Source organism: Dermochelys coriacea, chromosome 10 (genome assembly GCF_009764565.3).
Source record: "Dermochelys coriacea isolate rDerCor1 chromosome 10, rDerCor1.pri.v4, whole genome shotgun sequence".
Classification (NCBI taxonomy): Eukaryota; Metazoa; Chordata; order Testudines; family Dermochelyidae; genus Dermochelys; species Dermochelys coriacea.
This window is the reverse complement of record NC_050077.1, coordinates 79552167-79577216: the sequence shown is the minus strand read 5'-3', so window position 1 is coordinate 79577216 and position 25050 is coordinate 79552167. Positions and strand designations below refer to the sequence as shown.

General features: G+C 45.7%; 1 protein-coding gene across 2 annotated transcripts in view; it reads left to right on the top strand.

The window, feature by feature from the left end:
• The window catches only part of IGDCC4 (immunoglobulin superfamily DCC subclass member 4), a 191439-nt gene that overhangs the window by 114729 nt on the left and 51660 nt on the right, over positions 1 to 25050 (top strand). For both annotated transcript variants that reach the window (XM_043493295.1, XM_038420543.2), the window contains exons 5-11: positions 12115 to 12252; positions 16546 to 16701; positions 17198 to 17608; positions 19446 to 19610; positions 21646 to 21783; positions 23706 to 23876; positions 24627 to 24860. In XM_043493295.1, the coding sequence (XP_043349230.1) occupies positions 12115 to 12252; positions 16546 to 16701; positions 17198 to 17608; positions 19446 to 19610; positions 21646 to 21783; positions 23706 to 23876; positions 24627 to 24860 (1413 nt within the window). The remainder of the gene's footprint in view (positions 1 to 12114; positions 12253 to 16545; positions 16702 to 17197; positions 17609 to 19445; positions 19611 to 21645; positions 21784 to 23705; positions 23877 to 24626; positions 24861 to 25050) is intronic.

The window sequence follows — 25050 nt, the reverse complement described above, 5'->3', positions numbered from 1 at the left end:
CCCCTGAGTTGAGGGGAGTGGGAGTAGGGGAAAGTTTTGCAAGCACAATGCCTGCATTTCTGAAGGGGCATGCTTTGCAATGGATAATTTGCCTCTTTATTAGCTGCAGAATAACAAGAGCAATAGCACGGACTTTTTCAATTGAACAGCTGGTCAGTGCTAGAATCTGTTCCCAGAGGAGATCTGTAAGGACGAATTAGATTTCAGACTCCTCCACAGAGGGTGAGAGAGTTCATGGAAAAGAAGACTGAGATACCGAGATATCCGGCAATCAGGGAACAAACTGTTGACATGTGAGAGCTGACGGTGTCGAGTCATGTTTAACCTACAGTGTCTTAGCTGATGCAGGGTGTTTATGGAATCTAGGGGAGATTTGTCAATTCCCTCTCTGGAAGAAGTCTCCTAGTCACTGAAAGGGACCGTTGGAAATAAGCTGAGCAAATAACATTTTCCCCCGTTGCATTTGGAGTATTCTTAGATGATGTTGTGCACTAGCAACAACAGAAAAGGATAACGGATAACTTTTTCTTTGCAGTTTGGGTCTATTTTTAATAAACCTTTCTCAAAGTTTTGAGATTGCCCATTTGTTAAATTTTTGAGCAAGCATCTGCATGAGTTCTCCCATGCTGCGAGGCACTCCCTTTAAACATCCTCAAAGCCACCTCATTGTCCTCCTTCAAATCCCTGTTTAAAACTCACCTTTGCTGTGATGCCTTCAAAAAACCTGACGATGGTTAGGTACCTGGTGGCCTGAGACCACTGTCAGTCATGATGACATAAGAGCAGCCATACTGGGTCAGACCAAAGCTCCATCTAGCCTAGTATCCTGTCTTCAAACAGTGGCCAATGCCAGGTGCCCCAGAGGGAATGAACAGAACAGGGAATCATCAAATGATCCATCCCCTGTCACCCATTCCCAGCTTCTGGCAAACAGAGGCTAGGGACACCATCCCTGTTCATCCTGACTAATAGCTATTGGTGGACCTAGCCTCCATGAATGTATCTGGTTCTTTTTTGAACCCTGTTATAGTCTTGGCCTTCACAACATCCTCTGGCAAGGAGTTCCACCGGTTGACTGTGCGTTGTGTGAAAAAATACTTCCTTTTGTTTGTTTTAAACGTGCTGCCTATTAATTTCATTGGGTGACCCCTAGTACTTGTGTTATGAGAAGGAGTAAATAACACGTCCTTATTTCCTTTCTCTACACCACTCATGATTTTATACACCTCGGTCATATCCTCCCCCTTAGTCGTCTCTCTTCCAAGCTGAAAAGTTCCAAGCTTATTAATCGCTCCTCATACGGAAACTGTTCCATACCCCTGATAATTTTTGTTGCCCTTTTCTGAACCTTTTCCAATTCCTATATATCTTTTTTGAGATGGGGCGACCCCATCTGCCCGCAGTATTCAAGATGTGGGCCTACCATGGATTTATATAGAAGCAACATGACCTTTTCTGTTTTATTATCTATCCCTTTCTTAATGATTCCCAGCATTCTGTTTGCTTTTTTGACAGCCGCGGCCCATTGAGTAGATGTCTCACTGTTTCCTTGTACTCCCCGTCTGTCTGTAACCATCTGTTTTCTCTTATTTTATAATTAGATTGTAAGATCTTTGGGGCAGGGAGTCTTTCTTTTGTGTTTGTATTGCACCTAGCACAATAGGGTCCTGGTACATGATGGGAACTCCTAAGTGCTATATTAATACAAATAATAATAATAATAATGTTTGGATCTCAGGTTTGGGTTTGATTATTTTCTCCAATCTTTACTTGATTACTCTTCTGATTGGAAAAAGGAACTGTTTTTCTGATGCCTGGGAGCACTTTCACCAAAGACTTGGATGATTTTAAAAAAATCTCATTCACTTTGTATCGCTTACTCTACACTACACTACAATAATAATGGGGGATTTCAATTATCCCTATGTTGACTGCGTACATGTCACGTCAAGACGGGATGCAGAGATAAGATTTCTTGACACTGTTAATGACAGAGCAGCTAGTCCGGGAACCCACAGAGGGAGAGGCAATTCTTGATCTAGTACAAAGGGGAGCACGGGATCTGGTCTAAGAGCTGAACCACTCGATAATAGCAATCGCAATATAATATAGGGGGGAATTCCAAAGAACCCACCATCGTAGAATTTAATTTCAAAAACAAAAAGGAACTACACAGAAAGGAGGAAGCTAGTTAAACAGAAATTAAATGGAAGAGAGATTGAAATGCCTGCAAGCTGCATGATAACTTTTTAAGAACACTATAATAGAGGCTCAAACTAATTGTATACCCCAAAGTAAAAAAAATAAATAAATAAATAGCCAGCAAGAGGACCAAAAAATGCCACCCTGGCTAAAAAAAAAAAGTGTAAAAAATCAGTTAGAAGCAAAAAGGTATCCTTTAAAAATTGGAAGTCAACTTCTACTGAGGAAAATACACAGGAGCATAAATTCTGGCAAGTCAGGTGTAAAAGTATAATCAGGTAGGCAAAAAAAGCATTTGAGGAGCAACTAGCAAAAGACACAAAAACTAACAGCAACATTTTTTTTAAGTACATCAGAAGTAGGAAGCATGACAATCAGTGGAGTCACTGGATGATCAAGGTGCTAAAGGAGCACTCAAAAAAGACAAAAACCATTGTGGAGAAGCTAAATAAATTCTTTTGCATTGGTCTTCACTGCAGAGGATGTGCGGGAGATTCCCACACCTGAGTCATTCTGAGTACTGTCCCAGATTGAAGTGTCAATAAAGGAAGTTTTGGAACAAACTGAAAAATTAAACAGTGATAAGTCATCAGGACCACATGCTATTCACCCAAGAGTTCTTAAGGAACTCAAATATGAAATTACAGAAATACTAACCAGGGTATGTACCTCTTGCTTAAATCGGCCTCTGTACCAGATGACTGAAGGATAGCTAATGTAACACCGACATTTTTTAAAAAGGCTCCAGAGGTTCCTGGCAATTACAGGCCAGCAACCCTAACTTCAGTACCAGGCAAATTGGTTGAAACGATAGTAAAGAACTGAATTATCAGACACATGGGTGAGCACGATATGTTGGGAAGAATTAACATGCTTTTGTAAAGGGAAATCTATAAGGTTTCTTTGAGGGAGTCAACAAGCATGTCGACAAGGTAATCCAGTGGATATAGTGCACTTAGACTTCAGAAAGCCTTTGACAGAGTTCCACACCAAAGGCTGTTAAGCAAAGTAAGCTGTCATGAGATAAGAAGGAAGATCTTCTCATGGATCAATAACTGGTTAAAAGATAGGAAACAAAGGATAGGAATACATGGTCAGTTTTCATAACGGAGAGAGGTAAATAGTGGGGTCCCCCATGGATAGGGGACTTGTGCTGTTCAACATATTCATAAATGATCTGGAAAAAGGGGATGAACAGTGGTGTGGCAAAATTTGCAGATGATACAATATTACTCAAAATAGTTAAATCCAAAGCAGACTGCGAAGAGCTACAAAGGAATCTCACTAAACTAGGTGACAGGGCAACAAAATGGCAGATGCAATTCAAAGTTGATAAGTGCAAAGTAATGCACATTGGAAAACATAATCCTAACTGTACATACAAAATTGGCTGTTACCACTCAAGAAAGAGATCTTGGAGTCATTGTGGATAGTTCCCTGTAAACATTCACTCAATGTGCAGCGGCAGTCAAAAAAACTAACAGTGTTAGGAATTATTAGGAAAGGGATAGATAATAAGACAGAAAATATCATAATGCCTCTATATAAATCCACCCATCCCCAAATGTTGAATACTATCTGCAATTCTGGTTATCCTATCTCAAAAAAGATTTATTAGAATTGGAAAAGGTACAGAGAAGGGCTTCCGTACGAGGAGAGATTAAAAAGACTGGAACCGTACCAAATGATTCAGAGGAGGGTGTAAGAACCCTTCAGTAACAAATGTGGAATAATCTGAAACACCCTTTCCCCCCTTTAGTCTCATCCTCATCCTGGTCTTTAATAGTTAGAGATTGCTTTAAGCCATGCAGAAACTTGAGGTTTAATATCCCTTCCAGAATTTGTATCCTTAATTATGATAACTGTGGCTAGTCTTCATATCCAACCCTTCTCTGAATCTCACTAAATTCTTGGCCGCAGTGACTTCCTATTGCAATGAGTTCTGCAATCACATTAAATGTTGTGTGGAAAAGTATTTCCTTTTACTTGTTTTAAATTTCCCACCTTCACAGGTTCCGACTTTTCATTGTGCCGGGGGGGGGGGGGGGTTGCTCGACCCCCAGCTTTGTCCCAGGCCCCGCCCCCACTCCACCCCTTCCCTCAATGCCACACACTTACCCCGCCCCGCCTCTTCCTGCCGCTGCTCCACTGCTGCCCCACCTCTTCCCCCCCCCCGTTCCGCCCCCTCCCCGAGTGCGCCGTGTCCTCATTCCTCCTCCCTTCCTCCCAGCCTCCTGCACGCTGCGAAACAGCTGATTGGGGTGGGCAGGAGGCATGGGGAGGAAAGGGGAGGCGCTGATCAGCAGGGCTGCCCATTCTTTATATTATTCACCATCCCATTCCTTTTGCATCCAAACATCTTGTTAGCTTTTTGACCAAGGTTTTCATGAAGCTCTGAAGCCCAGGTCCTTTCTTGAGATGATACAGTTAATTGAGAACTGTGTGATGAGTTTAATTTCCCCTCCAATGTGTATTACTTGGCATTTGTCAACATTAAATTTCATTTACCATTGTGTTGCCCATTTGCCTACTTTGATTAGGTCCCTCTGAAGTTCCTCACACCTCTCTCTAGTCCTGACTAGCCTAAATAACCTTGTGTCATCTGCAAATTTTGCCCTTCACTGCTCACCCCCCTTTGCGGGTCAGTAATAAATTTATTAAACAACACAAGTCCTTGAGAATGCCTGCTATTAACCTTTCACTGGGAAGAGAATTGACCATTTAATCCTGCTCTTTGCTTTCTATCTCTCAGCCATGACAAAGCTTTGCCTCTCACTCCGTGGCTGCTTAGCTTCTTTAGTAGCTTCTTGTGCGCAACCTGGTCAAAAGCTTTTTGGGAATCTAAATAAATTAGGTCAGCCGGTTCTCCTTTATCCACAACTTTATTGACACATTCAAAGAATTTTAAGCGATTAGAGAGACATGATTTTCCTTTGCAGGATCCGTGGTGATCAGACTCTATCAGATGATGAACTTCCAGGTATTTAGTTATTCTGTTTTTAATTTATTGTTTCAACCAGTTTGCCAGGTAAAGATATAAGGTTTACGGGTCTATAATTTCCCCAGATCACTCCTGTTTTACTAGACTACATTGATTGAGCTTCTTTAGTCTCTTATTACAAGGCATGTTTTCCAGACCTCAGATCATTCTTGGAGGTCAGTGTTAACTGCTGTTAGCATATTAGGTTTTATAAAGTGTAGGAGTCAGAACATCACGGCTCTTGGTGCCATCAGCACTGTGGCTCTGATAGGAAAGGCGCTTGGTTTGGCCGCCTGGCGTAGAACTACTGGAGGCTCTGTGCTTGCCCCCGGCATCCCTTTCCAATAAGACCATATCGTTTAGGACTTCAAACTCTGGCATAATTTGGCAGTTGGGATACACAAGCTGAGCTGCTCTGGATGTGGAACTCTAAGGATGAGCTGTTTCTATAGCAACCGCTAGCCGAGGTGGCTGGGCTCTCTGATCCTATGGTAAAAGACTCCAAAAATTGAGTCAAGTTGTAAAATCCTTTAGGAAAAGGTGTATTGAAGCATGAGGATCCATTTTATGTGTGGGGGGGGAGGACTTGAACCCCCCAACCCCCAAATTGTAACCCCAGAGGACACCAGGAGCACCCAGGAAAGTCTGGCAAAGCTTTTTGCTGGGAATTGGTGCCCGTCTGATTAAGCAAATCGCTTTCAAAGTGCCTCCCCGTGCTCTGTTCTGAAGCGATGCACGGGGGCTGCAGAAGGACGAGACGGAGTAGCTGCTGTGAGGCTTGTGAGGAAAGTCGTAAATCAGGCAGAAAAAGAGAATTGACCATTAAACTCTGCGATGGCAGCAACTTTGTCCCAGGCTATGGTAAGTGAGCAAACAATCCCATCTGGGCTGGTGCTCATTCTACTTTATCACTGGGTTCTACTTGGAAGTGCACAGCCTGGCTCCTGAATGGCCAACTTCATGCCTAGTTAACCCAGTACAGCAGGGTGGGGGGCTAGGGGGGTGGCCTTTTGTGCTGCATATGCTCCGTGAAGAAGGGGCTGAATAGGTACAGTGGGTTCATACCCCATCTGTGCTGCCAGCCCTAAACAGGACACTGCACAAGGGGATTTGAGGGCAGGCCTAGAGCAGGACCATGGGGTGTACTAGTGCACTGCGCCAAAGGTCCAGCAATCCCAGTGCAGGGTGCAGAGTGAAAGCGGATGCTCTTGCATCTCACAGGTATGTTGGATGCAGCGGGTGGACTGGGGAATTCCATGACTAGAGGCTTTTAGGTGCGATGGTAATACAAATAAATAATAACAATTCCCCGATCCCTGCACAAAGCCAGAGCAAATGTCACCCTGTGTGCATGCACAGAGCCCCTAAGTATGTGTTCATCAACTACCCCAGCAGGTGTACTCTACTCAAGATCTTCTTGCACGTTTAAAGTGTAGTGACCCAACACCCATGTCCTCCACTGTCTCTCCTGCCCGCGATTCCTTTCTGGTTCCATCTCAGAATTGCCCTCATGTTTTCCAACCCCCTGGTGGACTTGTTGAGACCTCCCTCCTTGACCTTATGTTGCCTCTTTCCACTCTCTTGGCTCATTTAGAACCAGCCTTCGCTCCCTCCGTGTAATATGCCCACACCTGGTGCAGACGCTTTCTAATCTGCAGTGGGAGCAGCCTCCTGTGTCTCACCACTTGAGCATTTCATTTCAAATCTGGATTGACAATTTCCCTCTCCTCCCTCCCCTGCTCTCCCACAAAACCTCCACTCTCCACCATTTCTCCTTGGTGGCGGTGTTATTTTGCTCTTTAAAGCATTTTAGGGATATAGGCCCCAATTCAGCACCACACTCCTGTCCGTGAGTAACATTCTCCCTGTTCAGCAAAGCCTCATTCAAGTCAGTGTGCTCAGTTGCTTTGCTGAACAGGGAGATTTCAGAGTAGCAGCCGTGTTAGTCTGTATTCGCAAAAAGAAAAGGAGTACTTGTGGCACCTTAGAGACTAACAAATTTATTTGAGCATAAGCTTATGCTCAAATAAATTTGTTAGTCTCTAAGGTGCCACAAGTACTCCTTTTCTTTTTGAACAGGGAGAGTGTGACTCATGGACTTCCCTACTTTGTTGACCTGGAGCTGTAGCATTGATGAAAGATGCTATTCAGAATACGGTTGCATTTATCTGATATTTCAGGCGACTTGTATCTTTTTAATTCTCCACCTGCATTTTTATAGTAAACACCCCCTGAGTATGTCAAGGAAATCCATGGCCTAAAACAACTGCAATTAAGTGCTGCAACACTTGTGTTACAATCAGCAAACCTGAGGCCTTTGCTCTGAGTGACAGGCGGCACCACCCTCTCGCTTATTGCTGATGTTTTCTAACATGTGCCTCAGTAACAGAGTGAGTGTGGGTCCTCAATGCCCGATTCCCCTCTTACACGACTTCTCTGCTTGGGTAACTCCAATGACTTCAGGGTAGAGAGTCACCCCCTTGATATTTAAACAGTGGGCCGGACTTTTGGCCGGCGTAACGCCACTGAAATCAATATTTGGCCCAATATGTACAGCAGGGAATAGAATGTCTTTTACCATCCAGCGTAATCCAAGGTAGCCTGGTTGGCATGCTAATTCAAGTATCCCTTGAATTTTGCTATAGTGTGATCATACCTTTGGCTGTTAAGCCAATGGTGTTTGTAACCTTTTATGCCATAGGCCTGGCCTGAATGAATAGTTTAAGTAATTGAATGTAGCAAAATCCTGTTCAGCTCCCAGTGTGTTTATAAGCATGAAACCAGATCACAGATGTGCCTTTTTCCATCTACTAATGTAATTGTTCTATTGTGTAAAGTGCTGATACATGTTCAGACCTGGCTGAAATACTTACTTTTTTTTCCTCTGAACTTTGTTGTGACTCTGCTTGGGTATTTGGAAAGAGTTTGGAGGTTAAATCTTAAGAACGTCCAATATAAATGTTGCCCAGGGTAAAAGTCCACAGCATGCTTCTTTGTATCTCTGCTTCCATCTGGTGGACAAATGCTGGCTACGGGTCTTTTTCTGTACAGGGTCCTGACTCAGGGATTTTCCGTAGAGCACGTTTGCTTTATTCTAAAGAAGAGGTCTTCATTCAAACACACCTGGGATTTCAGCAAAATTTGGATCCAGATCTAAACTTTGGGGGGTTGGACCCAACTCTAGTAAAAAACCCCACATTTAGTTCACAACATGGGGCAGGGAGTGGGTTTCGTACAGTGTGTTTCACTCTGTAAACTCGGTGTTTTATTGGCAGAAGACTGCAGAAGTTTCCTGTGTTTCTAGGTCTCCACTCTTTAACATTGCAGGAAAATCTTCTAGGTTAGTTTGAAACGGACGTGTCAGTGGGTTAAATTTCCTAATCCCAAACTTCCTGGTTGATAATCCTGCTATTTTGCACTAACATAATTTGTTTCATTTCTAGATTATGTGTTTACTTGTGCATAAGAGTCTGTGTTTCCTTGCTAGCCTTGGAGTTTGTGTCAACCAACTCTAGGAGGAGGTTAACTAGATACCATGGTGTTGGGCACCAGTATAAATAGAGGGCCATGTTGGTTTGTAAACTGTAAATACACACTTTTTCCCCCCTGCTAATATTGTGTATACTTGAAGGTTTTTTTAATCTGATGTACCACTAATAAAACCTTCACCTGATATTTCTCTAATAGGGTAGCAATGAAGAGATTTTTGCTGCCACGTGTCTTCATGTGAATGAAGAGATTCTAATTAGATGAAAAGGGGAGTGGTTAGAATCACTTGATACTGTCGGATCCCGGCAAAGAGGGTAAACTCAGCTGTGCAAGACAATCTGGCCCTGATGCTTGCTGCCACCCGGGAAGACTGAGAAATCCAAGTGGGAATATCCTAACGCTGCATCCCTAGCTTATATGTTTTGCTCTTCTACCTGCCCCTGAGCTGATGCTCCGTTTCTAATGTCCTGTGTCATGTCTCGGTCTGAGAATTAGAATTTCTGTGTTGAAAACAGTTTCTGGCGCAAGGCTGTCAGCAAAGTTGTGACTTTCTGCCCCAGTGCCAAAGAACTGGGAACATTAAAGTATTTTACTGACTCAGAGTGAAATTGTTGGGGGAATGTTATGCCCTCAGGGGAGCTTCTGCCCCTTATTAGAGAGACAAAGTGGGTGAGGTAAGATCTTTTATTGGACTGATTTTTGTTGGGGAGTGGTCTCTTTCGCCAATAGATGTTGGTCCAATAAAAGATATTACCTCACCTACCTTGTCTCTCTAATATCCTGGGACTGGCACGCATATCTACTCCTTATTCGCCATGTAGACAATGCCACAGCTAATCCTTAGAAACACATGCATTGCCATACCAGATAAAATCACTCATCCAGCAAATCCATTGTTCTACTCTGGTTCCTAAAGTGGTGACGCACTGGGATCAAAACCAGTAACTTACAGTGTTGAGACATTTGGGGGTAGATCCTGACCCTGTTGGAGTCCATAGCGAAAATTCCTTTGACTTGATTGAGGTCACAATTTCACCCATGGCTTATCAGATAAATCGCCCCATCCCTTTGCCCTGAAAGATGTTGCATGGCTCCTTTTCACGGGCAGTCATGGGCGGGTCTAGCTTCTGGAAGGACGCATTTTTGTTGCCAGAGGGAAGCTGCTGCAGCTGGATTAGGAGCCACGAACTCTTCCATTAACTTTATTCCATGCTATATTATTTTTCTTTTCCCCTCCTTTTACCTTGTCCTCTGCTGAAGAAGAAATTGAGGAGGGCAGGTAGAGGTGAAGTAGAGAGAATACTTACCCATCTTTATGAAGTCCTTTGAGATCTGAGGATTAAACATGCTGCATCTAAGAGCTAAGGACTGATATTACTGTACGCATTTTGCAATACACCAGGCCAGCATTGAATGCATTTTGCAATACGCCAGGCTGACAATGAAGCATTCCCTCTTGTATGGACACCAAAAGGCTGTCTGTGCCTCCCAGTGAAAATAACATGCACCTTTTGGTAACTTCAGCAAGCAGGATCTAAAAGAATTACAGCATCCTTGAAGGCACACAATATTCTTTGTCAGGAATAAGAGCACCTGGAGCAACCTGAAGGGAGGCTGTAATTACTTGCATTGTGCAGCACTGCATATCTCCTACCCGGTGAAGACAACAACAGCATCCTTCAGAAAGCAGTGAACCTCTTTCATTAGCTGCAGAGAGAATAGGATTCCTACTGTCAAAGCTGCTGTCAACTGATACAAAATTCTAGTTTCAGCAAAGACATTTCCTGTCTCCCTAACCTCTCCTTATAAACTTGACTGAGAGAGTGAGAAGGTTCACTTCAAACAAAAAAAAGACCACTCTTGAGTGTCCGGAAGTTGTTTGATACTATACACACTGGATATACATATGTCTCCCTATATATACATAAACACTTTGGATTATCTATGCATACATCTATACCCTCTGTATGTGGTATGTAATCTATATATTGACTTGTTCTATGTGCACAAAGATGAAGGTGTGGTGTGCAGAGAACTGATCTCTCAGTGGTTGACTTTAAAACCTAGCAGCTGGTTATCAGAATGTCTGTGACAACCTTTCCATATTCAAAACAAAGAAATTCACCTTTCTGCTTACAGACAGGATTCAGCTGTTAATGTGTGAAGTATTAAATGTGAACACAAACAAAGGATTTCTAGTATTTTATTTGGCAGCTTCCTAGGAATCTTTAGAAAATCCTTTCCTGACCACAGTTCAGCGCAAAACTTTGCCAGCTTCAACATTGTGGAATTTGGCCCCTCATTTTGTGCATGCAGCGTTTGCAGCTGCGCTCAAAGCCCCTTGAAAATCTGGCCCTTTGTGCTGGTTAAAGGGACGCTGTCAACTAGAGTGAGTCTCAGGCCTGGTCTACAATAGGGCGGTGGATCAATCTAAGATTCGCAACTTCAGCTATGAGAATAGCGTAGCTGAAGTCAACGTATCTTAGATCGACTTAGAATCACTTACTTTGCGTCCTCGTGGTGCGGGATCGACGGCCGCCGCTCCCCCGTCGACTCCACTTCCGCCTCTTGCTGTGGTGGAGTTCCGGAGTCGATGGCAGAGCGATCAGGGATCGATTTATTGCATCTACACTAGATGCAATAAATCGATCCCTGATAGATTGATCACTACCCGCCGATCCGGTGGGTTGTGTAGACGTGGCCCCGTATTTTACAATTTTAAGTAATTAAACTGAACTTTTGTTCTGAAGACAAAAATAATGGCGATGAGGGCTGGTTACCAGATTTAATGTGACAAGAAATTAGATGGACCTAAGATGTAGATTCCAGATCAAACTTGGCATTGGAATTCCTCTAAATATGGGCATGTTCAGATCTGGGGTTCTGGTTTGGCCAATTGTAGAGGTTCTGAACCACAAAGTGCCTGATCCTTCTATTGGAACTATGTGGATGGGACATGGGGTTGGTGCAGAACTTCAGTGGGGCTCCAGGCGAGCATCCACTTTCACTGACATGGATGTGATTGTAGGACTGGGGCAGAACTCTAGATCAGATTCTACACTTTCTCAAAGTCCCACAATGTTTGGCTATGGGCTTGCAGTTCAGGGTTTGACTTGAACAGAAATGTTGACCTGAAATAGAAACTCATTCCCCTGAAGTCTTACATGTCCATTCCAAACCCAATCACATGGCACTCCTATCAGAGAACCAGGAAGTGAAAGTAACCAGAAACAAAGGTGAAATTGACCAGACCAGTTGAGTGAACGGCAAAAAATGTAACAAACAAACAGTGTAAACAGTGAGGAAGAAAAGTCCGTTTTCTGTGATGGTTTGTTCTTGAAATGGAGGTAAGGAATTAGCTAGTTTTTAATATAAATGGAATGTGGACAGCACTTCTTTAAAGAGTTTCTTTTATTCCTCTTTTTTTTTTCTGGGCGTATTAGGTTCCCAACCAGCTGTGACTCGAGATGTTGCTATTGTTGCTGCTCCGGAGAACACCACAGTGGTAGTTGGAGAGAGTGCAGTCATGGAGTGTATGGCCTCTGCAGATCCCACCCCATTTGTCTCTTGGATACGACAGGGTAAATTAAGATAATTATTCTTTTGAATTTGAAAGGAGTTTATGCACACTGTATTTTTAAAATCTGTTAAACGGGAAAGTGCTGTGGAAGAGAGGGCGCTTTTTAAATTGCTACCCACTGTATGGGGCTGTGTACACAGTGATCTGGAGTGTCCTTTCTGAGCTAATTGAATCTAAAACCTTACAAAGCACGCAACTTATTTTATAGTTGTTTGATCTGTAAAATATATGAAATTCTGGTTACTGGATGCCTTTTGATCTAAATTAGTCATGGCAATATTGTATGAGCCAGAGCATTGAAGGTCACTGTATAGGGGTCAGGCTGATGACACTTCTTTTGTAATGGTTCAGAAAGGTTAGTAGGAATTCTAACACATCTGCTGTTGCTTTGTAAAAATAACTTTTGTTATCTTGTGGGATTATAAAATATGATAAAGATTCTTTAGTCATTTAAGGGGCCTTGTTTTCAAAAGTAAATCCTCTTATGATCAAGATAATGAAGGTCTGAGAAAGAGTAAAGATATCATTAAGTGCCTGTAAACAAGCCAGACTGACTTTCATGTGTCAAGGGCTGATCAGCCTAAATCAGAAGTAGGGCTGGTGTAACTATCACTGAGGTTGTGCCAGATGTTTCCCATGAGCGATTAAACATTGAAACTTGCCATGTGGGTTCTCAGTCCAGAAACCACGTCTCAAAAACATATTGAAATAGTTTTCAAAAATCTATGTTATGACATAAGCCTCTTTCCTCGCCCTCAGAACCATTTAATCAAATCAGTCTTTAGCTGTAACTTAACTACTCCAGTGGCTCTTCGTTAATGGCAACGTTTTTGGATGTGCTAATATTTCCTCTCCCCCCCCCCCCCCAAAAAAAAAAAAAAAGCTTGCGGGACTCCGTGTGGGGAATACAAGCAGGGAGGATTAATCATTGAGGCAGAGCTGGAATCTTGCATTTCATCCCATGTACTTAAGACATAATTAGCAATACCCATCTTTCCCATGCTAAATAATTTATTCATTACTACACTGAGAGTGGTGAGTGCCCAGAGTATTTGTAATCAGAGTCAATTAGCACGGTTAGAGTTTGGGTGTTTTTTTTTTTTTATTAAATGAGTGGCGCATTTTCTTTCAAGCTTTAGTTTTTAAATGTTTGTTCTGTGCCCTCAGGTTTTCGGTCTGGATGTCCTTGGCTTAGCATGGATGAGCTGATTGGGGCCTCATCAGTCTTCATGTGGTTATTAAAATAGATTTGGTTCCAAAATTGCAGTAAAAAGAAGGGCTGAGACACTCTGGATGAGTAAAGTCCTGTAACACTGAGGGTTTCAACTGTAGGTTACCCGTTGAAACTCTGCCACGGTTGGTATCACAGTCAGTTCCATCTGGGGTCAGATTTTCAAGTCACTTGTGTTTAGGCATGTGTGCAAAATGTGCATGCAGTTGCGTTCCTGAATTGAACGCCTGGGTACTAAATTGTGGGCCCATCCGCAGACCGGGCAGTAAATGGGAGGGTGTGTAGACGTTGATAACAGCTGTGTTCCACATTGACTGTGCTAGGTGAGTGGCCCTTGCTACTCGGAGCAAGCCACCACTCGACCGGGAGGATGCATCTGTGTACCCTGAAGGCAGGAAGCTTGTCTCTGTCTCCACGTACAGCCTAAACTGAATGCAGCTAGCAGTGGGGTGTGGAGCCAGGAAGATGTTTCAGCTTCTGTTCTCTAGGGCAGTGTGTCTGGAGGGTGAGGAGAATGGCAGAGCTTCCAGCTGGTGTGTTCTTGCTTGCTATGTATCGCAGCAAGGATGAGAAGTTACAGAAGTAGCAGGGATGTTAGCAGCAGTACCGGGGTCGAAAGCAACCATGGCTCTTGTGGAGGGGAGAGGAGGCAAACAGCATGGTTTTCCACAGTGCATTGGAAGCTGGTGGGTTATTTTTGAAACCTAAAACAAAGTTCTAAAATAGTAAATCATGCATGAGTGCAAAACCTGAGCCCCTTCGGCCCCTTATAGCTCAGCCTGGCAGCTGGCAGGTTGGATTTACGAGCGCCCAGAGAAGCTTCTCCTCCCCCAAGCAAATTCACCCACAATCTGGCCCAAAGTCCCCTTGCTTTGCTTAAACCCTGACTGGCTGGAGGAGGCGATGCTTGAGTCGCATAGAGTAAACGTCGCTGGCTCCAGGCCACCGGCTTCCTCTGCGGTCTGTTGGGAGCAAGGAGGAACCATGGTGGCAGCAGGGGCAGGGTGGCGGTCAGGGTAGCTTGCATGACGCTCCATCTAATCCCTGGTTGGCAGAGAAGCCAAGAGTTGCTTTAAATTACACCCAGGCCATTTTGACTCCTGGACAGTCCTGGATCAGGGTCCGGGTCCGCTCCCGCACTCTCTGTTCTCAGTTCTGAGGAACTGCCGGGCCTCTGACCCAGCATTGCTCCTGGAGCTTTGCAGCAGTGACGTTACCCCCCCCCCCCCCCTTCCTGCTGGTAATAGCTCATCTTAAGTGATCACTCTCCTTACAGTGTGTATGATAAAACCCATTGTTTCATGTTCTCTGTGTGTGTATATAAATCTCCCCATTGTATTTTCCACCGAATGCATCCGATGAAGTGAGCTGTACCTCACGAAAGCTTATGCTCAAATAAATTTGTTAGTCTCTAAGGTGCCACAAGTACTCCTTTTCTTTGTTACAATTAAAGATGTTCTGAGAAGGAATGGAAACCGGGCTTGTGCCCTTTTCTCTTACACACCTTCTGAGGCCCCGAGATGTCCTCCAGCAAAACCAGGCAAGGCCAAACGCAACTTCCCATGCCTTAAGGGGGAAGCTGAGGTTCCTCATCATCCCCCAGGATCGGGCCCCAAAGCTATTTATCACTTTCTCCAAGAACTCTCTCTTTGCTGAAATTTCTCATGCCAGGAGAACTGTAGAGTCCCTGGGTCTATCCTGTTTTCAAAGTGACAGTGCTGTGCATGGCGGTATCCTATCCACAGCAAGAAACAGACCAGAAGTCTTCAAATGTAGCTGATGTGACAAATCTTTGTTGGTTCCAAGTTAAAGGCTCATGTGGAAAATTCAGCCTTTGCTGTTCATGACAGGGTTAGACTTCAAAACCAGGCCAGTAAATTCCCATGTAATCAAACTGGCTAAAACGTTACAGGTCAGTAACCAGAGCAGGTACATAAAAATTTATTAGCGGGTTTGGCAAATTCATTGCATCCTCAGTGTTGTGAGCCAGTTCAGTACAGCTTCCAGGAGCCGGACTGGAAAAAATCTCTTCAGTTAATGATGACTCAGTGCTCTGGCTCCTTGTAAAACAAACTGTGCATGTGGGATTTTTAGCAGACAAATACACGCTGGATTTCATCCCGCAACTTTGTCCAATCGGCATGTAATAAAGCAAATATCTTCTTCACATATGTCAGCCTTAGATATGGTCTGAATCCAGACACCCTGGAGTGTAGGGGATGTTTGGCTCCAAGTCAGAACTTCTTGGCTATAATGGACTAAACCCAGATCCGAACTTGGAATCAGTTTGGATCAGGATGAGAACTAGTCTGAGTCCATCCCTAGGAGAAACCCAATGGTGAAAATGTAATCACGGGCTGTCTCTTCTTCTCAGCTGCTACCCCTTGCCAGCACAATATAGGTTCTTCTTGGAGAGAGCTGGTGTGCGTATTAACTATGGGATTAAATCTGCACCACAGCTCTGCCCCGAAAGATGCCACCCATTGCTAGGCAAAACAACTTTGACTTTCATTGTAGCAGAACACCTGCTCTGCTACAGTTCAGGTTGATCTGAAATTGTTCTGTAGCATCTGAGTGTAAAGTAATAGCATGAGCATTACTGATGTGTTGGGGCTTAGCACAAAGAGGGCGCTGTTAAGGTTGTTTTGTGGGGGTGATATTGGTATATTTCCTGGTTTTCAGAGGTTTACGTTAGCTACTCTACATATCCTGGAAAGACACAAGGCTTGGCTGGCCAACCTCATGTTAATAAAGTTTGGGCATTTAAGTTCGGTGCTGTATAGACATGTAGTAAGAGATTGTCCTTATCTCAAATTGCTTCCCACCTAAATAGTCAAGATGGACAAAGAATGGGTGAGAAAAAAAGTACTATTTATCCCCATTTTACAGATAGGAAACTGAGGCCCAGAGAGACCAAGTGACTTGCTCAAGGCATGTACAATGGCAGAGCTAGGAATTGAACTTTTCGTGATGGTTATTAGTTAAAATCTGGAACCCCTCGTGTCTCACTGGGATCCCTAATGTAGGCTTTACACCCATGGTGTGTGTTTTTGTGCTCCACAGATGGGAAGCCTATTTCCATGGACGTGATTGTGTTAGGCCGGACCAACCTCCTAATTCCTCAGGCCCAGCCCCATCACTCTGGCGTGTACGTCTGTCGGGCGAACAAACCCCAGACCCGGCAGTTTGTTACAGCTGCTGCTGAGCTCAGTGTCCTCGGTGAGTTGACCGAATAAACATTTCAGATGTAAACACCACTCCGGATAATTGCTTTTCCCCTAGAATCACATCCAGAGGCTCCTGCAGAAGTGATGCTCACAGCTCCCTCGCTGTGTCTAAGAGGGGAACGTAATTAGAAGAAAGCCATCAGGTCCCAATTATTCAGTCCGAGTGCGGAATAGTTCTCAGTGGCATTATTACCACCATTTAATTTTTTTTACTTACCGAAGCATTTTTTTTCTTTTTGCAGAGTTTCCTTGTGAAAATCAGTATCAGCAACTAACTTCCACTATTATGGAAGCCATTGGGGAGAACAGCCTAGGAACAGGGAGCGAGTTGATACAGATTTTTTGGGGCTAGTCTAAATTAAGCCTCAAGAGTTTGCCTGGCAAACCTACCATGTACCTGGAGCTGTTTCAGACATAATGTGGCCTGGGAGGAAAGGGCTCGCCTTGGCTTTTTCTTTTTTACCTTCATTTCTCTGCTGTTCTTTCAGCACCTCCCAGCATCTCCCAGTCTCCCGAAACCATTTCCCGCACCCGTGCCAGCACTGCCAGGTTTGTCTGCAAAGCAGAAGGGGAGCCAGCCCCCATCATCCACTGGCTGAAGAACGGAGAGCCCATCCTGTCCAATGGCCGGGTGAAAATTCCGAGCAGTGGCAGCCTGGTGATCAACCAGATCGGGCTGGAGGATGCAGGCTATTACCAGTGTGTGGCGGAGAACAGGCTGGGGATGGCATGTGCCACGGCCAAGCTCTCGGTCATTGTGCGGGAGGGCTTGCCAAGTGCTCCCAAGAAGGTGTCCGCTGTCTCCCTGTCCAGCACCACTGTCTTAGTGTCCTGGGAGCGTCCAGAGTACAACAGCGAGCAGATCATTGGCTTTTCCTTGCATTATCAGAAGGCCCTGGGTAGGTGCTCTCAGTTTGCGTAGTTCGGTTGTCACCACCATTGTAGAATAGCGGTGATAACACGAATCCACGTGCTGCATGTCCCCTTTGTGGGCTTGTGCTTCCTTATTTATTTTTTAACTACATCTTGCACAGACAGGAGCGGCTGTTGGTGTGTTATCATGTCAGACAGGGTGTGATCAAACTGGGTGTGCTTAGTCTGAGAGTTCAGGCAGCTGTAGTGTGGTGTTTGCAGGGCCTCTTCAGAGAACCTGCCTCTCATACTATTGACTTCTCCCCATTAGGGTCAGAGAAATCTAGTGAGTCAATGGGGTTTCAGAGCACTTTACCCTAGGATTTTTTTGGAAGCTCAGTTTGTATGGCAGAGCTGTACCTCAGCCCCCGCCCTCCCCCCCCCCATGATTGTTAAGGATGTTGTTATATTAATGGAACAGAGCTAAGGATTTGAAGCCTTAAGACCACCTCTGGCTCTGCTTACCTAATTTTGCACACGCAATTCATTGCACTTACCAATTTTGCACATGCATATTGGGCAGTTGGGTGCCCATCTCCCCATTCTGTGCATGCAAGTGGCCACTTTTGTGATGCAATCAGTTGCATGACCAGACTTGGCCGTGCAAAAGTGGAAGCCTGGGATGAAAATTTGACCTTGAGCATCTCTGGGGAATGCATGTTCGAAACAGGCCTTGGTGAATCCCACAGATACAGTGAAGAAATAACCATGCTGGGATTCTAATCTGGGATCCCAGCCAGACTAAGCAGTTTCCTACCTTCCAAATCACTATTCCATCTTCTGGATGGCTGTGAAAAACTGAAAGAAGAGTAGGTAAACATCTATAGTGTGCTCAACAGGACACTTCTGAAAAATTTTACCCTTCACGGGCAAAAAAAGAAAAATTCACGGAAGCCGTGACCTGTCCGTGACTTTTACTAAAAATATTCCTGACAAAATGGGGATCTGTGGGTCCCCATACTGCCTGAAGTGGGGCAGCTGCGCAGGGCTAGGAGCCGCTTGTAGCTTTAGGGGTCCCCACTGCCCGTGGGGGCCAGAAGCTGTTGAATTCCCCCTCACTGGCAGCTCCAGAGGTTCCCCGCTGCCTGGGGCAGCCAGGAGCTCGAGGGTTCTCCTGGGACAGCCAGGAGCTTGGGGGTTTCCCCGCCACCTGTGGTGGATGGGAGCTGCAGGGTACCCCACTGCCTGCTACAGCAGTACCCCACAGCTCCCTGCCCCCACAGGCAGCGGGGAACCCTGCAGCTCCCGACCACCGCAGGCTGAAGTCACGGAGGTTGCTGGAAGTCACGGATTCTGTGACTCGCGCAACGTCCATGACTAAAGCGTAGCCTTAATTATGATCAGTGAACGTACAAAACACCAGAAAGACGCTTGGTACCAAGGGGCAATGACAGTGACTAAAACGGTCAAAGTTGGGTGCCTAAAGGTAGGTGTCTACATCTACAATCTGAATCCGGGGTCTGACTTTCAGAGAATTTAGCTGAGAATCTTCCATGTCTGCGGATGTCGGTGGGAAGCAAGAACTCACGTGAAAATCAGGATGCTTATTTAGGTGCCTTAGTATGGATTTAGGTGCTTAAGTTTGGCTAAAATGTTCACATGTAGGCATCTAATGTCCCTTCCCGATGAGCTCAGTGTCTAAGTTAAGATTTGCCAGAACATGACAGGGGGAGGGTGATAGAGGGAGGACAAGGGGTAAGCCATAATGGTTTCAAAGAGGGAAAGCTACAGTTTGTAGGCCTTGTGGAAGACCTGATTTTGGACTTGACCAGTGTCTTGCTTCCTGCTGATTGTACTGATGATGGGTTTTTGCCTTGTCTCTAGGAACTGATAATGTGGAATACCAATTTGCTGTCAATAATGATACCACTGAACTTCAAGTGAAAGATCTGGAACCCAATACCAATTATGTTTTCTACATGGTTGCATACTCCCAGCTAGGAGCCAGTCGGACGTCCTCTTCCATTATCATGCGGACACTAGAGGATGGTGCGTTGAGTAGACGTGCACGGGTGTGTCTGAAAGTATTATCAAACGATCAAGAAATCGTTATGCTTCACAAATGGAGACTCACAAAACACCCTACAGAGCATGGTGTCAGCTTGCAGAAATCCAGACGCGCTGCGAATGTGGCCTGTTGCATCTGGATATTCATTGACGCTTTTTTTTTTTTTTTTTTCCAGAGAGTGGGGAACAGTGATCTGCATGGGCAGCAACAGACATTAGATATTATCCTGCTGTCTTCTGAGCCTGGTTCAGTTGACACACAGGCACCATTACTTGAAGTGAATTCAGCCAGTCTGGATTTTTACTTAGATAACAATGATTTTGCTCCATGTGGACTTGATCCAAAGCCCACTGAAGCAAATGGAAAGACTCCCATTAACAGCCAGTGGCCTGGGGTCAGGCCTGCAGTCAAGTCTATTAAAAGATTATATTTTGCATTTATATCGCCTTTCATTCCAAGTGTTCCAAAGCATTTCTTAAACAGTATATACAGAACACTGCCAAAATGCAGCCGCACAGGGGCTGGAGGGCACTGCCAACTAGCCCATACCATGCCGTAGGACAGTGGCATTAAGGGGAAATTTTGGCCACATACCAGGCAAACCCTTCTGTTACGGGATCTGTAATGTCCATGCATGACTTGTAAAGTTTAATCTGAAATTCACCCACATAGTAAACTGCATGATCTCTGTGTATCTGTATAATGGGGTACAGTCACTGCTGGGGGCACCCCCTTGTGGCTGGGTCTGGAGATTATGTCTCATACAGTCTAGTGCCCCTTTCCATCAGTACTCTGTCGCTGAAGAGGCCTCTCCTCCAGTACTTCACAGCACTCGCTCTTCATGACTCAGCCCTCCAGATGGGTCACTTTATAGTCTTCCCCCGCTGGGGTCCCAAAGTCCCTCCGGACCAACTGTCCATACACTGTCTCACTTTTCCTTGCCAATTACCAGTCTGTGCCACTTTCCCAGTGGCTGCTAAGGAAACCTGGGCCCACCCACTACTCCAGGTTACTGCTCAGGGATCCTGTCATCAGCATCCAAGGTCTACACAGTCTCAACTCTTGCTGCTCTGTCCCTGAGTTTCTTCCTGCTTTGACTTCCACAGGCTTTCTTCCCCTCACCTCCCCTGGGTGAACCCCTTCCGTCTGGGACAGGATCCCAGGGCATTCACCTCCCCCTGGGTTTTCACCTCTTTCTGCCCAGAGTGTGACTGCAGACTCTCTTCCTGCAGCTCTCCACTTCCTGGCTTATACAAGCCCAGCCTGCTCCTGCCCAGCTGGTCTTCATCTTCAGTTAGACTTTTTCAATCAATCCTGACTCTCCCCCCGGTGCAGTAGAAGGTTAATTGGCCTCTTCTGAGCCACCGTAATCCCGTCAGGGCTGGCGTGGGGTGAACTCCCTGTCACAATCTGCCTCAGAAGTATGAACAGCTGCCTGGAATACAAATCTGTGGTTCTAGGGAGACTTGTTTTTCAAACCTGATGCTTAGATCCTTGAGCCATCCCCTGTGGCATTAAATCTCTCTGTTTCCAGGGCAAAAAACTGAAAGCAGATAGGCCTGTCTAAAGCAAACTCCCAAATCCTTAATGGAACTGGGAGCATTTCTGAGCGTCCTTAGGATATCTGTGTTTAAATTCTGGAAGCAAATAGGTAATGAAACATTGAAATGCTAGCAGGGCAAAGACCGAAGTGGAAGTTGTTGTGGTCCAACCACAGGCATTAAGTATGTGAGACTCAACAAAGGGCATGGAGTGTCAGCATGCCCCCAGCAGTCACGATTGTATACTCTGCAGGAACGATACTTTCAGGACCGAGGACACCCAAGGTTCACATGCCCAGAGGAGTGGATCAGCTCGGGCAATCCCAAAGCCAATCCCTGAACCTCTGAAGCCCCTTGGTTCAGACATACATGCTTCCAAGTGGAGCTAATCCACAGTTGCCTCTTGTTGAAGCAGCTTGTTGCTCTTGGTTTTGGACTGAGGAGATGTCTCATCTGTTCATTGCTTTTGCCCCAGTTCCCAGCGCTGCTCCTCAGCTGTCTCTGTCGAGTACAACCCCGGCTGACATCAGAGTGACGTGGCTGCCTCTCCCTCCGGAGCTGAGCAATGGGAAGATAACGAAATATAAAATTGACTACTGCACCCTCAAGGAAGGTGAGGAGGAAATGGGCTCAGTGAGAAGCAGAGCTTGGCGCATTCAGTGCGTTAATGCAGTTCTCAGAAATGTATTGTGTGTGTGGTTAATGCTGGCAAAAGGTGCCAGGCTGAAAACCTTCGGGACCCAGAGGCCTTTGTTATCCATATCCGTACAGCATAGAGACCAGCCCTGCAGGTGTCCCCAGACTGCCCCACTGATGTGCCTCAAACCTCCCCTGAAAGGGTTAGACAGGAATTCACTCCCCAGAGCCCTTTCTGTGGCCACCCTCAGCTGAGCTCTGCCATTGCACATGGGAACTGGACTGAGGATTGCATTTCATACGGGCCACCAAATAACCACCAAAGGGTAACAACTTCTGGCTGTCGCTGGTGTTTTTTATGTTTTGAAAGGGGTTTAATGATTATAGGGGTAGATGAGGAAGTGCATTCGATTAATTGTAATTGTAATAAATCAGATCATTGTGTCAAAATAAAACCAGTATCCTGGCAAGCCCATGTAACCACATTTGCCAGGTTTCGGCTTTATCTGGTTTTATTGTATTGTTAGCCAGTATACTAACCCTTCAGTGGGGACATGGGCACTTTCTCATCGGTGCAGGCGTCCCAACCCCTAAAGCTTTCCTAGCTCTGCAGCTGTTCACCTCCAGGATGTAAGGAGGAGATTGGGAATGTGACAGTGTCACATTCCCACGGGTTTGAGCTGTATTTCTGTTCTGCACCATGACACCTGGTTCTTGGGTTTATTCTCCGTGCCTAAAAGCACCCAACCCGATGAGAAGCATTTGAAACGTTTGCATCACGGGGATGATGTGTGGTTGTTTAAGGTGTATCCGCACTGCAGCTGGGAGGTGGGATTCCCAGCACGGATAGACAGTCCTGTGCTAGCTCAGCTCGAGCTAGTGCGCTAAAAATAGCCGTGTAGATTTTGCAACACAGCTGTCAGCTCGGGTTAGCCACCTGAACTCAGAGCCAGGGGATCGGGCGTGCTTGGATTCGGGCGGCCAGCCTGAGCTGCCGCCAGCCCTGCAGCTTCCACATTGCTGCTGTTAGTGCACTAGCTCGAGCACACGTTTGTCTACTTGCGCCTGGAAACACACCTCCCAACTGCAGTGTAGACACAGTCTTAATGTTAAAGAACCGGGGCAAAATTCCCACAGGAGCTCAAACAGGATGAATCGTTTAAACGTGACCTTTGCATTAACCATAGGGCCACTGTTTGAATCTCTAGCAAGTCTGATCTTTGCAGTTCCAATGGAAATCTCCCACCAGGCTCTGTTTAAATCTTTAGCTGAACATACCTTATAACAGAGATGATCTGAGGAGGCAGTGTTCAAATATGGGTCTGGGTCTGGATTAGATTTAGGCTGGATTTGAAGTGCCGTGAGTCAGGGGTAGGTTCTTGGTTCATATCAGTTAATTAAGGCTAGCATTTGACTGCCGATTTGATGGCACCAAAATCTCAGTAGGGGCTCTTCGGAGATTTTGGCCCAAGGTATTGAGATGTCCACCATCTAGAAGGGTGGAAATTTCACTCCAACAGCTGTTCTTGTGAGATTTCTGCCAGCTTCACGCTGTCTCACGATTCCTGCTGTATCCAGACTGGAATTGTGTGTGTTCAGTGTGGAGAACAGACCCCTTCCTGTTCTGAATGTGACCCAGAATCGAAACCGGAAAGGGATCGCTGAGTCACGATTCCAGTTTTGGCCCATCTCTAGTTATAAACCATCATCGCACTGTTATGTGACAATGTGACACTGAGGGAAGTTTGCCTCTGGGCTGAAGGCCAGCACAGTGCACCATGCAAGTCTCACCTCAGCTTATTTGCAGCCCGGATCTCGCTCTGCTGGCCCTCGGCACAGGGGCGGATTCACTCAGATTGGAATAAAGAAGTCTAACTGGGGTTTCCTTGGCTCTGGCAGATCAGATCTCCTCCACCGAGGTGGGTGCAAATGAGACGCAAATCACCCTTGAGTCGCTCCATCCCAATAAAGTCTACAAAGTGCGCATTGCAGCCAGCACCAGTGCAGGGTATGGGGCCCCGTCGGAGTGGACACAGCACCGTACTCCTGACAAGGACAACCAAACACACGGTAGGGGGAGTGGCATGCGTGGCATAGCTCCTTTCTCTTTGCTGGGGCTTGGAACAGCACCCCCGTGAGGGTGGGAGGTCAATACAATGATCCCCATTTCACAGATGGGGAAGCTGAGGCAGTTAGACTAGATGGCTTACCCAACCCCACATAAGGTTGTGTCTACACTAGGGAATTGTAGCACTAGGTCCCAGGCACACCAGAACCCCGCTCCTAGGCTTCCATTTAGTGTAGGAAACCAGAATGCTTTTCCCTGTCCCTTGCTGCTGGATGTGTTGGTGATGGGACCTTCTCCTCACCACCTCCCAGATCTTCCTCAGGCTGCAGGTTATAAGCAAGGGCTGATGAAAAATGAGTGTCGGCATGTCTGGAAGTGGATAGGCAAAATCAACATACCGAGATGAACGCAGAGCCAACAGACAGCAGCCGTTAAGGTGGTGCTATAGCTAACTCAAAATAGGGCAGGTAAACTCCACCCCACCACCGTAGCTCCCAATCACCAGTTCTACCTACTAGACTGCACCCCCTTGCTATGTAGATGAACATCAGTTCTGTTATTTTGTGTTTATCTGGTTGGCCCATGCAGTGACAGAATCGTCACTGCTCCTCTCTGCCACATCAGGGACATGTCCCCTCACTGGGACAGACCCTGCCTGTCCTTCAGGGGTGGAGAGAAGGAAGCTCCTTAGTAAAGCAAGGAAACACTGAGGAGTTGCTGAAATGTGGATTTCTTTCCTCTTGTTTTTCTAGTTCCGTTTGCCCCGACAGAATTAAAAGTCCGAGCGAAAATGGAATCCCTCCTGGTCACTTGGCAGCCTCCAGCCAACCATGCCCAGATTTCAGGCTACAAGCTGTACTACCGGGAAGTGGGCACAGAAGAGTCAAGTGACGAAAACCCCTCTGATGGCACGGAAGAGGAGAGCTGGGATGTGGGGCCCATAAAGCTAAAGAAGAAAGTGAAGCAGTATGAGTTAACTCGACTAGGTTAGCTGGTTAAGTCTACTTCTTACCAACATGCACTGGCACCGCGGTTCCACCTTGCAGTGCAAGGAGGTCGTGATGAAGAACTTCTAAGAAGGGGCAAAGTTCTTTGGCTGCAAGCCCTTCAGCTGTACCATTGCATCTTACAGAGTCTGCTGAATGTACCTGAGTTCTAAAGCTCCTTCCACTGTTA